This window comes from Artemia franciscana, chromosome 11, assembly GCF_032884065.1.
Source record: "Artemia franciscana chromosome 11, ASM3288406v1, whole genome shotgun sequence".
NCBI lineage: Eukaryota > Metazoa > Arthropoda > Branchiopoda > Anostraca > Artemiidae > Artemia > Artemia franciscana.
In genome coordinates, this window is record NC_088873.1 from 33,192,458 (window position 1) to 33,205,107 (window position 12,650).

At 35.2% G+C, this 12,650-nt stretch overlaps 2 protein-coding genes and 1 non-coding gene across 8 annotated transcripts in view; 1 reads left to right on the forward strand and 2 right to left on the reverse strand.

Annotated features, from left to right (window-relative positions):
• LOC136033115 (uncharacterized) overlaps positions 1–3,523 on the forward strand; it is a 104,931-nt gene extending 101,408 nt beyond the window's left edge. For 5 of the 6 annotated variants that reach the window (XR_010618854.1, XR_010618855.1, XR_010618858.1 and 2 more), the window contains one exon: positions 2,661–3,523. Coding sequence is in view for 2 of the 6 variants with exons in the window: in XM_065713744.1 (XP_065569816.1) it covers positions 2,661–2,764 (104 nt within the window). In the remaining 4 variants the exon portion in view is untranslated. The remainder of the gene's footprint in view (positions 1–2,660) is intronic. The other variant, XM_065713743.1, reaches the window with a different exon arrangement.
• The window catches only part of LOC136033112 (phospholipid-transporting ATPase ABCA3-like), a 177,832-nt gene extending 170,614 nt beyond the window's left edge, over positions 1–7,218 (reverse strand). The window contains exon 1 of the mRNA XM_065713741.1: positions 7,201–7,218. The gene's annotated coding sequence lies outside the window, so the exon portion shown is untranslated. The remainder of the gene's footprint in view (positions 1–7,200) is intronic.
• Positions 6,905–6,993, reverse strand: Trnai-uau (transfer RNA isoleucine (anticodon UAU)). The gene is given in 2 exon segments: positions 6,905–6,940; positions 6,956–6,993. It is a non-coding gene; the product is annotated as a tRNA-Ile (tRNA).
• Positions 7,219–12,650: the final 5,432 nt, after the last annotated feature.

Below are 12,650 nucleotides of genomic sequence, written 5' to 3' on the forward strand. Positions count from 1 at the left end.
TCAGTACCTCGCTCTTTACACTAAAGCTTAAATTTTGTCCCAATTCATTAAGAATGACCCCTGAATCACAAAAGACGCAGAATAACTAGTTGAAATTACTAAAAATACTTTAGCGTAAAGAGCGAGGTATTAGGAGGAGGTGATCCCCTCATATGGGTAATAATTTCTGTTCGTTTTAAGTTTTAATGCTGCTGCTTACTTCCAGCTGAAAAAAACTTTTTCATATTTATTTTTCCATTGTGTTTTTAAGTAATGCTAGTAAATCCTGCGCTCCCTTCATGGAAATGTTCTTCCTCCATGACAAATTCCTCGATGGAAAGTTCCCCCAGCATATCCCCCTCTTCTCAACCCCTGCCTCCAACCAAAAAATCCTCCTGAAAACGCCTGTACACTTTCCAATAACCATTACTATATGTAAGCACTGGTCGAAGTTTTGAACTTGTAACCCCTCCCACGGGGACTGTGGGGGAGTAAGTAGTCCCCAAAGACATAGTTATAAGGTTTTTCGACTACGTTGAATAAAATGGATATCTCAGAATTTTGATCCGTTGACTTTGGTAAAATAATTAGCGTGGGAGGGGGCCTAGGTGCCCTCCAATTTTTTTGATCACTTAAAAAGGGCACTAGAACTTTTCATTTCCGTTAGAATGAGCCCTCTCGCAAGATTCTAGGACCACTGGGTCGATACGATCACCCCTGAGGGAAAAAAACAAACAAATAAACACGCATCCGTGATCTGCCTTCTGGCAAAAAATGCAAAATTCCACGTTTTTGTAGATAGGAGCGTGAAACTTCTACGATAGGGTTTTCTGATACGCTGAATCTGATGATGTGATTTTCGTTCAGATTCTATGACTTTTTTGGGGGTTTCCCCTCTATTTTCTAAAATTTCGCTGATGGATTTTTAATACTGATGATGAACACTGTATATGTGTTCAAAATATCCAGTTAAATAATTTTTATATCTATATACCGTCAATTAAAAGGTTTCATCCCTATTTTGAACTGTTTTACTTTCGTCAATAACACAAAATACCCATAGAGTGCCTTGGGCTAGATTGATGGCGTCGTATTACGTTTTAGAAAGTTATATGCTTGTCTGGTGCCAAAAAAGAAGGTTCTCGAATGTCTTAATTCAGAATATACAGAGAACGAGCTGACACGGAGTTTTATAGTCTATTGTTTCGGAGAAGACTATTTTTAGATGTTTCGGCAATCTTTTGTTTCTTCGAGCCATGCTTCTGTTTTCTAAAAAAAAATGCTCCGTTCTAGCCAGCAAGCTGCCAGGCAGAAGTTTCAAATTGAAGTTGAACTTCAGAATGTTTCCTTAAAAAAAAAGTACATTTAAAATTGGAAGAACCAAGCAGGAATGATTTTCCCACGGTTCCAAAAATACTATCGTCAACTGTAATGAACCATTTCTATTCTTGATTTAGGCAGAGCATGTTCATTTTCCGAGAAATGGAGAGACCAAGGTAAATAATATCACATATACCTAATAAACTTTAATAGCTCTCTAATCGCTAATGTCAATCTTCGAACTAATCTCGTTAGAATTATATTTCAAAGTTGATTAATAGTCCTTGAGGTGATACAATTGAATGACATCATTTTCCTAGTAAAAAAAATCTGTTCATGGGAAATTTCATTTCTGAAATTTTGAGGTATTGACAACTCTAGAGAGATGGCAACTCCAACTGCCATTTTCTACTTTTGGGATTATTTCTGTGTTTGGGATTATTTCTGCTTCTGATCTAGTAGTAGTAGTAGAACAATTTTATTAGAATGCAGTAGATAACTTTCATTTTTCAGGAGCGTTTTGTTTTCCCACGGTGAAAAGCACAGCCACTTTTTGCGTCGAAGGGTTAGAAACTTGAACAATTTAATTTACCTTTTATTTCATCGGAATAATAATGAATTTTCTATCAAAACAAATTAAGCAAGAATCAGTTGTTAGTCCAAATTCATCTATAGGCATGTGGGCAAGGCAGCATCCAGGGGGGGGGCTAGAGGGTTTGACCCCCTCCTGAAATGTTTGTCTGACTCGTAAAAACGTAACAAAATGGATATAGTAAATTTTTATGCGTTTTTTGAGGATTGTTGTGTAACAGTCCCACCCTCAAAAAAATTATGTGTAAAACATCCCCGGAAAAAAAAGCTAGATAAGGCCCTGCCTGTGGGTCTAAATACTTCTAATATTTGGTTTAAATGTGATCGAAGTATTTGATATCCGTTTATTTTGTATCTACTGAACGGGTTGGTTTATACCCCCCCCCCCAAGGAACAACGTTTGTACCTTTTTCTCATTCTGATTCAAATAGTTGCCTCATAAATTTGACTCAATGCCGTGGAGGGAGGGGGGTAAAGAGGTTGCCTGGAGGCAAAGATGGCACGGGAATAATCTGTTTACCCTCTAATTAATTCCGGCCCTTTTAAGAGAACTAGTACTTTCAATTTTCGATCAATTAAGCCATTCGTTCTAGACGAAGTAGGAGGGAAACATGAAAAAACTCTATGGGATACTTATTGGTCGTTACTTTATCAAAGCTGTGTTTACTCTGTTTTGAATTTAAAACACTGGCTTATTTTATGCTTTGGACTAGATGATAAAAATCACAAGAACATTACTGACTGACCAGTTAATATTCTTACATTTCCAGGTGCTCAAAATGAAAAATCGACTGACGTATTTGATTCTATTGGCTCATCTAATTTTAGGAATGTATTCAGCAAGAATTCAAGCCAAAGATGCAATAGAGGATAAAAACAATAGCTTGTCATCTGTATCCGTTCGAATACTAAGCTCAAAGTTATCCAGAATCTCAAATAATACACCTACAATTTCAAAAGATTTCCTTACAGATCCAGATGGCCTCCTAGTAGTTCTATCCAAGAAGATGCTAGTCGATGGAAGCGTGAATAATAATCACACAGAACGCAATGATGAAATGCGTTTTAAATCGAAAGCAATAGCTGAGGAACTTAAAGGAGAAAGTGGGAATATGTCGACTGCTACTTATTTTCCAATTATTAACTCAGCTTCAACTATGAACAATCAGCTTACAAAGGTGAAATCTGCGGCAAAGAATATAAATATTTCAACACAAGCTTTACTGGCCACAGTATTATTTGTCCTTTTGAAGGTAAATAATCTTTCTGTATACTATCCCACGCAGCAAATGCGAAATAAATTTTAGAAAGATATAAGCAATCGGACTGCATCAGTGATGCATTTTAAAGAGAGCATGCCGCATTTCTTTTTGGTTTCAAATCCAGTGGAGAATGAGCAAGCAAAGTGATTCCCAAATTGAAAGACAATTTATTTGTATGTATATTTTTTTGACCATTAGACATAAGAAACTCGCACATGCTCAATGAAAGATAACAACTGTGATGGAGTAAGTGTCATAGAAAGAGCTTCTCAGCAATGCTTATTAAGCTGCGGTGTAAGCTCTGATGTGCTTATCTTATATATTTTGTAAGATCAGCTAGTTACATAATATTAAAAATATTTGTTTGTCTATCATTTGATAGATAACTATTTGAGTTCCAGGTTAGTTGCAATCGAAAGGATTTGACATTTTTTCAGTTGCTTTATTAGCTAGTTAAGTCAACACTTAATATTCATAAATTTTTCTTTTTTTAATTTCAAATTTGCAAAGGTCAGAAAATTATACACATTTGTGAAAACTGTCACAAACTGACTTTGAGCTTTCTTTTTTGCTTTTTTTTAGGTATCAATGCTAAGAGATCTGAGAATTATATAACTTAATCTGTCAGGCCGAATTTAAATCTCATTAGGCCTAGATGATCATTGATTGGTCAAAATACCAATTTCCTCATTTTTTAATCTGTATTTTTTACAGATTAAAATAGTCATTGTTCATAAACTATTTTTCAAAGTGATGAAATTCCATCGCGTCGAAAAATGTGTCTTTTTATTTAATAGTTTCAAAATTCATTTCGCACAAAATATTTTCCAAGAAAAATAAAGAGCTATATTAAAGATGAGCAGAAACAAACTCATAACGTTTCAAATTTTCAATTTTTCTAATCTTTTCCCATCCTCCCAACACTAAACTAGAATTTGTATGGTCCTTCCCTTTTCAAACAGTTCGTGGTAACGAACTGTAGTAAGGAGCGACCCGGCTCAATAGTAACCAAAACTCTAAAAAATTGAATTTTGATATCAATAGCTACATCAAAAAGAATCAAATTTTAATGCTGATTTTAAATATATAAGTTTCATCAAGTTTAGTCTTACCCATCAAAAGTTACGAGCCTGAGAAAACTTGCCTTATTTAAGAAAATAGAGGAAAACACCCCCTAAAAGTCGTAGGATCTTAGCGAAAATGACACCATCAGATTCAGAGAACCCTACTGTAGAAGTTTCAAGCTCCTATCTACAAAAATGTGGAATTTTGTATTTTTTGCCAGAAGACAAATCACGGGTGCGTGTTTATTTGTTTGTTTTTTTGTTTGTTTTTTTTTTCCCAGGGGACATCGTATCAACCAAGTGGTCCTAGAATGTCGCAAGAGGGCTCATTCTAACGGAAATGAAAAGTTCTAGTGCCCTTTTTAAGTGACCAAAAAAATTGGAGGGCATTTAGGCCCCCTCGCACGCTCATTTTTTTCCAAAAGTCAACGGATCAAAATTTTGAGATAGCCATATTGTTCAGCATAGTCGAAAAACCATAATAACTATATCTTTGGGGATGACTTACTCCCCCACAATCCCTGGGGGAGGGGCTGCAAGTTACAAACTTTGACCAGTGTTTACATATAGTAATGGTTATTGGGAAGTGTACAGACGTTTTCAGGGGGATTTTATTTTGTTTGGGGATGGGGCTGAGGAGAGGGGCTATGTTGGAGGATCTTTCCTTGGAGGAATCTGTCATGGGGGAAGAAAAATTCAATGAAAAGGGCGCAGGATTTTCTAGCTTTACTATAAGAAGACAATGAAAAATAAACATGAAAACTTTTTTCAAATGAAAGGAAGGAGTAGCATTGAAATTTAAAACGAACAGATATTATTACGAATATGAGGGGTTCTAATAATACTTTAGCATAAAGAGCGAGGTATTTAGGAGGAGATAAATACCTCACTCTTTATGCTAAAGTATTTTTAGTAATTTCAACTATTTATTCTACGGCCTTTCTGATTCAGGGGTCATTCTTAAAGAATTGGGACAAAACTTACGATTTAGTGTAAAGAGCGAGGTATTAACGAGGGTACAAACCCCCTCGAATACATAATAAAAATATAAGGTTATGAAAGTTTGTTACGTAAGTTAATTCTTAAGTTACGTATATTTTTTACTAATAAAAACGTTCGTTAAAAATTAAAAGTTCTAGTTGCCTTTTTAAGTAACCGAAAAATTGGAGGGCAACTAGGCCTCCTTCCCCACCCCTTATTTGTCAAAATCGTCTGATCAAAACTAAGAGAAAGCCCTTTAGCCAAAAAAGAATTAATATACAAATTTCATTTTAATAATTTATGTGCGGAGAGCCAAAAACAAACATGCATTAATTAAAAAACGTTCAGAAATTAAATAAAAAAAAAACTAATTTTTTTAGCTGAAAGTAAGGAGCGACCGTATATGAAATGGGTTGTCCCCTCCGCAATCCCTCGCTCTTTACGCTAAAGTTTGACTCTTTGCCACAATTCTACTTTTTAAAACAATTAAAAGCTTTAGCGTAAAGAGCGAGGTATTGCGGAGGGGACAACCCATTTCATATACGGAGTAATTTCTGTTCGTTTTAAGTTTTAATGTCGCTCCTTACTTTCAGCTAAAAAAAATAGTTTTTTTTAAATTTAATCTTTCTTAAAGTCACCTGAAAGTATTAACTTTATCCCAAAACCGTTCCCAAAATATTGCAGACATATTATTTCGATTACCTGTATTCATATAATGTCTTTTCACCCAAGTTATAACCCAACGTCCACTCGCCTTCCTTTAAATTTTCCTGAAAGTTTCAACTTAATACCCTGTACCGTTCCGGAGACATTGCAATGGTGGCATTTTGACAAACTAGCAGCTCGCGTGTCTTTTGATTTTTATCTCAACTTAACTGTGCATAATTTACTATAGGATCTTATAGTGCAAAATGTTAATTTTATCTGGATTAGCGACAAAAATTGCTTAGCCACTTCACTCTCTCCTCAGAGCCATTACTGAGGTAGGTGGTGCCCAGGGAAAAATTAATTACGCAATCCCCTCCAAATTGAAATATAAATAAAAAAAAACTAAATAGAAGCGAAGAATTGGTCAAAGTAGGTATAACCCCCTAGGGAAAGCTGCCCCTGTTACCTCCCTTTGAATGGCTCCGCCTCACTTAACACTGTATTTGAGTTTCTTTTGAACTCCACCATTCCTTTTATCAACAGTACCTGAAAGTTTCAACTCCTTCCTCAAGCCGTTCACAAGATATGATGACAGGCTATTTCGATGATCTGGATGCACATAGTGCCGTTCTATTTACTTCCCCCTCCCCCGAGTCAAAATCTAAAATCATCTCGACCGTATATCCTCCATACTTCCTTATATATAAGTGTCGGATGAATCAATCCACTCACATTGAGCCATTAAATCTTTTTCTATATCAACCAATCATTGTTCACGAATAGTATCCCTTATAACATTTCCAATAAAGCGTAATCGTAGATATTCTGGTCAGGGGGGGGGGTAAATGAAGCGCAATCGTAGATATTCCGATCAGGGAGGGGTACAATCTGCAAACTTTTTCTGGGGGCGCAATTTCTTACGACAATAGTAGGCTAAGATTTATGATTCTTTTCAGTTCTCATTAATTAAAAACTGAATTTTAGCTTTTTGGTTAAATATGCTTCATTAGGTAAAACAAACTGCACGAGTTTTTTTTAATAGGTATGACTTAAAAAAATTGCTCCAGGTGAGGCTCGAACTCACAACCCCGGCATTACTTTGTACTGTCATATAAGTACCGTGCGCTAACCAATTGCGCCACTGGAGCTTGACATTAAAATGTATATTCCAGGATATGATAATAATTTCTCATTGCATTCCAAATTAACCTCTGAGAGGTAGAAGGATGTAGACCTCATAATTCAGCTTTATGAAATCTTGGCTGTTTCTTATAAACTTCTAAGGTAATTAGTAAGTACCACTTCTATCTTAACAAGTCTGCAACTCTTTCTCCTTGCCCAAACCCTTTTCGTACCAATTTAAACAAGTAAATACGGTGAAAAGACAAGGTAAATCCTGAAAACCAAAACAAAGCCAGTTTTAGAAAATATGAATTAGATAAAATGATTTCAGGTTGTCCTGGATAGTGTATAGACAGTAGACAGCCATCTAGGAAAAGTCAAAAGTGATTTGTCGAGAAGAGACATTTCGCTAATTACATTTCTAAGGATTGTCGCTTAGCTATTCGCTTGAATGACCGCACATTAGACAAGGTGTTTAGAAAAAGTAGTTCGCTCCCACTTTCTAGGGCAATAATACATGTTAAGCCAGCTAGGCTAGGTTTCATGGAATGAGGATCGGAGAATGACAGATAGCTAAAGAAGTGCTTTTCACTATCCATCTGGTGCCAAGCGGAAAATAAGCCATCCCCAAATAATGTAGCAAGAGGTTATAAGGAATGATTTGAAAGAAATTGGAACTTTGTGGGAGAAATAAGGAGTGAAGTGTTGAGGCTGTTGCCGAGGAGGAGCGTGCACAGCTATGTTGGCCTATGGTGACTTAGTGCTCTAAGGAGTTGTTACTAGTAGCCCATGGAGCGAGGAAGAGCGTAACATTAGTGGTAATTCATGTTCTCAGTATATCAAAACAACATGGTTGTGATTGGTGTACTGACCTCTATTTACATATATTGATTCAATCTTGTTGCATAAGTTTTTCAAATGAATTAGCACGGTGTACATTTTTTAGGGGGAATTGATTCGTACACCCAAACATATTTCTGACCCATGTAACAGAACCGAAATTCTTTTGGTATTGTGTTAAGTCTAAAACTTGGAAAGTCTTTTAGATAAAGTTTTAGTGTTTTTTTTTTAACGTTATTATAAAAAAAAAACTTTGAATGACTACGGCAATAAAACAATGATGTAAATAGTCTAAAACGTTTATTTAAGAATTAACGACGCTTCTTGACTACCAAGGTCCCTGCGTCGGCTCTGCAGTGCATTCCTGCAGCGTGATTCGATCTCTGGGTCCCGTATTACCAAGCTAAGGTCAAATCTACTGCGCCACCACAGGACGCCTAGAAGGTTTGAATTATTTTCTTCTATGGTTTAAACGTAAATTATTGTTTATGTGTATAAAGAGTTGTTTAATGATCAATTACTATAAGAACTACCATTAATACCACTTGAGGGCATGGCTAACCAAAAAATGTGTACAAGGACGTTCCAAGGGGGGGGGGGGTCAGGCTGAGAGGGGTTGCTGAACCCTCACTACCTCCTCTACCAAGACGATCTGCAGGATGAATCATTAAAACTAGTATGGTGAATTAATGCCAGTCAAAAATTGACAGATGATTTTGCTAGGGAATCTAATGGAATAACGCTCAAGATATCTACTTGAGCTTTTCTTGAGAAACTTACCGAAGCTTTTCCGGTAAAATGTTGCAAAATCCGACTAAAATATTGGAAAATTCGAGAAAATTGGGGTAAATTTTTTGAAGTCCCTATACATTAATTTTAGGTTAAACCAAACAATTGTTAAAACACTTAGGCCTACACTTTACTTTTTCTTTCAAGTTTAGATCATCTCTCTTGAAACAAAATATAGTCTAATGTGTTTTTTTTTTCTTTTTAAAACTTGCTCACTGTCAGCGGGGACCCTTTAAGTGCACCGAACTATTTCATTTCTTGTAGTTTATGCTCAAGTGCACTTAGCTAATGTTTGATCCTAATCGTTATACATTTTTTTTTTTTAAGAAATGACGCTAATTCTTGTTAGCTTCATCAAAGTAAATAAAGGGTGTAAAAAAATAAGGTTTTACCTGTTTTTTTCATAATTTAGAGAGTTGCTAACACTACAAGTTACCTCAGGCATTTTAATTGAAATAATTTTCTTAATATACTCTATCATTCGTATAATAATTTATTTATTCGTGTAATATATAATTGTTCCCGTATAATATATAATTTATTCGTATAATAATTCTGATTCAGGGGTCATTCTTAAAGAATTGGGACAAAACTTAAGATTTAGTGTGAAGAGCGAGGTATTAACGAAGGGACATACCCCCTCATATATATAATTATAAATATAAGAATATAAAAGTTTGTTACGTAAGTTAATTCTTAAGTTACGTATATTTTTGACTAATGAAAATGTTCGTTAAAAGTTAAAAGTTCTAGTTGCCTTTTTAAGTAACCGAAAAGTTGGAGGGCAACTAGGCCTCCTTCCCCACCCCTTATTTCTCAAATTCGCCTGATCAAAACTAAGAGAAAGCCATTTAGCCAAAAAAGGAATTAATATGCAAATTTCATTTTAATAATCTGTTAATCTGATTCAATACAAAAAATTCAATAAGATTGGACAAGTCCTATGGTGGAGAGCCAAAATCAAACATGCATTAATTCAAAAACGTTCAGAAATTAAATGAAAAAAACTAGTTTTTTTAACTGTAAGTAAGGAGCGACATTAAAACTTAAAACGAACAGAAATTACTCCGTATATGAAATGGGTTGTCCCCTCTTGAATGCCTCGCTCTTTACGCTAAAGCTTTTAATTGTTTTAAAAAGTAGAATTGTGGCAAAGAGTCAAACTTTAGCGTAAAGAGCGAGGCGTTGAAGAGGGGAAAACCCATTTCATATACGGAGTAATTTCTGTTCGTTTTAAGTTTTAATGTCGCTCCTTACTTACAGTTAAAAAAACTAGTTTTTTCTTTTAATATAATCCATGGCACAGCAGAACTTAAATTAACAAGCTGTATCATAATTGTACCAAAGAAGTAAATTAAGCTTGTTTTCTCCAAAGTCAAAATAAGTAGTTCTTTTATAAATTATTCTATTAGATTCAAAAATGCAATAAGGATTCCTAGGTTTCTTTTGCCTGAAGCACAAAAAAAAGGAAAAAGAAAAAGTACTTATAGGAACCAAGAACTATAAAGATTTGGCTATGACATCATGGGAAGAAACGCCAAAGAATATTTAGTGAAGACAGATGGCATTATTCTATCCTTAAGTTAGTTTTTTCTCTCTGGAGCTTACCCATGATAGGAAATGATGTTACTGTCAAGGTTTTTGTCTTCAAGAATTTAAAGAAAACGAACGCGGAAAATTAGATACAAATTTTAGTCAACTTTTTTCTTATTACGGCAATGTATTATTTTATAAGTTTGTGTTAAAAAGTAAAAACGACATTCTTAAAGTTCATAAAATATTAATTGTTAATAAGCTTGACTTTTCAATGATGTTTTTTGCGTAAAAGAGAAAGTTTGAGACTAGAAACTAAACTGCATTTTCAGTTTGCTATGACCTTATGCTTGTATCAGATTAACGACGCTTTTTGACTACTAAGGTCCCTGCGTCGGCCCTGCAGTGCATTGCTGCATCATGATTCGATCTCTGGGTCCCGTATTACCAAGCGAAGGTCAAACCCACTGCGCCACCACAGGAATATGACCTTATGCTCGCTAGTGTAAATCAAAATTTAAATTTTCTGCCCTTGGAAATGCTGGAACATAAGCAAGATTACAAGAGTATTGTTGTCACTCCCCTCCCCTTAAGAAAACATCAGTAGACTTTAATCTTAGGATTTCAAAACGTTGGCAATATAAGAACCCCAGGCCCCCTAGCCATTTTTGAAAGCCGTTGTCTATAATATTAGTAAATAGGTAATTTATTTTGGTATTATGCAAAAGATTTTTATTAATAGGGTTTGATGGCTTCTTAAATTTGTTTTTTACTTAAACTATTACTTGCTTATTTAGAATCAGAAGTTCTGGCAAGTTTAAATTTGCTTGGTTTTGACCAAGAGTTTGACTTTATGATTTTAAAATTAAACTAAACAAGAGAACATATGCTTCTTGAAGGTACTTCAGACGACAAAACCTTCTGATGAACGCTTAGTGTTTACTTTCTCAATTACAGGGGGTGAACTGATATGTTGTATTATAGTTGTCAGCACCAGACCAACTGACCAAGTCTACGGGAAGTAATTACTCGTGCTTCCCGTTAAGTAATTACCACAGTTGTAACTAATTTTAAATTTTCAGGTTACGTTTTTTAAACTCTGTCTTATCCTGCGGTGATAACTCAACTCCCAAAAACTCAAAAATAGAATTAAAGAAACGATACGCAAAAATAAATATTACAGGATATTCTACACCACATATTATGCTTATTTTTTGAAAATAAGTGATATTTCTGAAGTTCCTTCTTTTTTTAATTACTTTTATTTGTCGTACTTTTCCTTTGGCTGCTTAATTTCCAATAAGGGGGGAATTTTCAAGAGGAAATTTTTCAGGGGGCTTTTCAAGGGGTATGATGGATTTTCCGGAGGTGAATTTTCTGGAGAGGGAAAATTCTTGACTGGGAGATTTTAATGGGGACAGAGAATTTTCAACTGGGGAATTTTTTGGAGGAAAAAACAGGCCTAGCCCTCCAACAGAGGATTTTGATAATATCCTTACCTTAGTCCTTAGAATGCTGATCAGAGCAAAATGAACTAGAGCCTCATATTAGAGCCTCACGTTTTCTTGAAAAGGTAAAAGATATTAACAAATTAAATAACCAAAAGTGAGGTTTACACTTACATCCTTCCTTCAAAATTGACGAGAATTAGAAAATACATCTAGTGGCTTCTTTAAAACTACGAAGTGATCCAACAGGGATGATTCTAGTATATGATCTATAAATTCAGGAATAGGGGAAACAAGGTATTAGAGGAAATTAAACGACAAATTTTTTTTTCACTGTTATTGAGTCTGCAGAAGCAGATTTTAGGGGAGGAGGAGTCACAGCAACTCTGTGCAGCATATTCTGTTAGAGCATGTAAAAAAAATATACTTTGCAGAGCAAAACAAAGCCCATGAAAATTATGTTTATATGATTCGGTCAGATGGGTTGCTGTCTCTCAAAATTTCTGAGTACCAGGTGGCGCATGTCAAGCGTGGCGTAACTGTGCCAAGCAATTTAGGGATTGTACCAAGCGTGTAGGAACTGTGCCAATCGTGTCAGAACTGTGTGGCACACGTGGCGTTCCCAGATATGCGCTAGATGACAGAAAGTCACTGACTTCTGGATTTGGTCTTGAAAAGCCATTATACTTGCGATTTGATCACGACTTAACTTTTCAGAGGCAGGTAAACAAAAAAAAAAAAAAAAAAAAACTAATCGAAGTCTTTTTAATTTTCTGGAGAGCTTCAGAAACTCTAGTCCTTCATTGAATTCGTGTCTGTTATATCCAAGCAGACACTGTAATCCATCATAGTATCTCTCTCAAGGGAGTCTTTTGTAGCTTAATATATAGTTTCACTTGATATTGCGGAGGATGGTAAACATTTTGTCTAATTGATGAAAAATATTTGCTCTCTCTGAAATAACTAATTTAACTAAAGCACTTGGAATCTTTTCCTAGATTCAGTTGGTAGCCGTCAAAGGTCCAGATAGTATAAGTAGAGAGAGGAAAATGGTTATATTTTATTTACTTTAT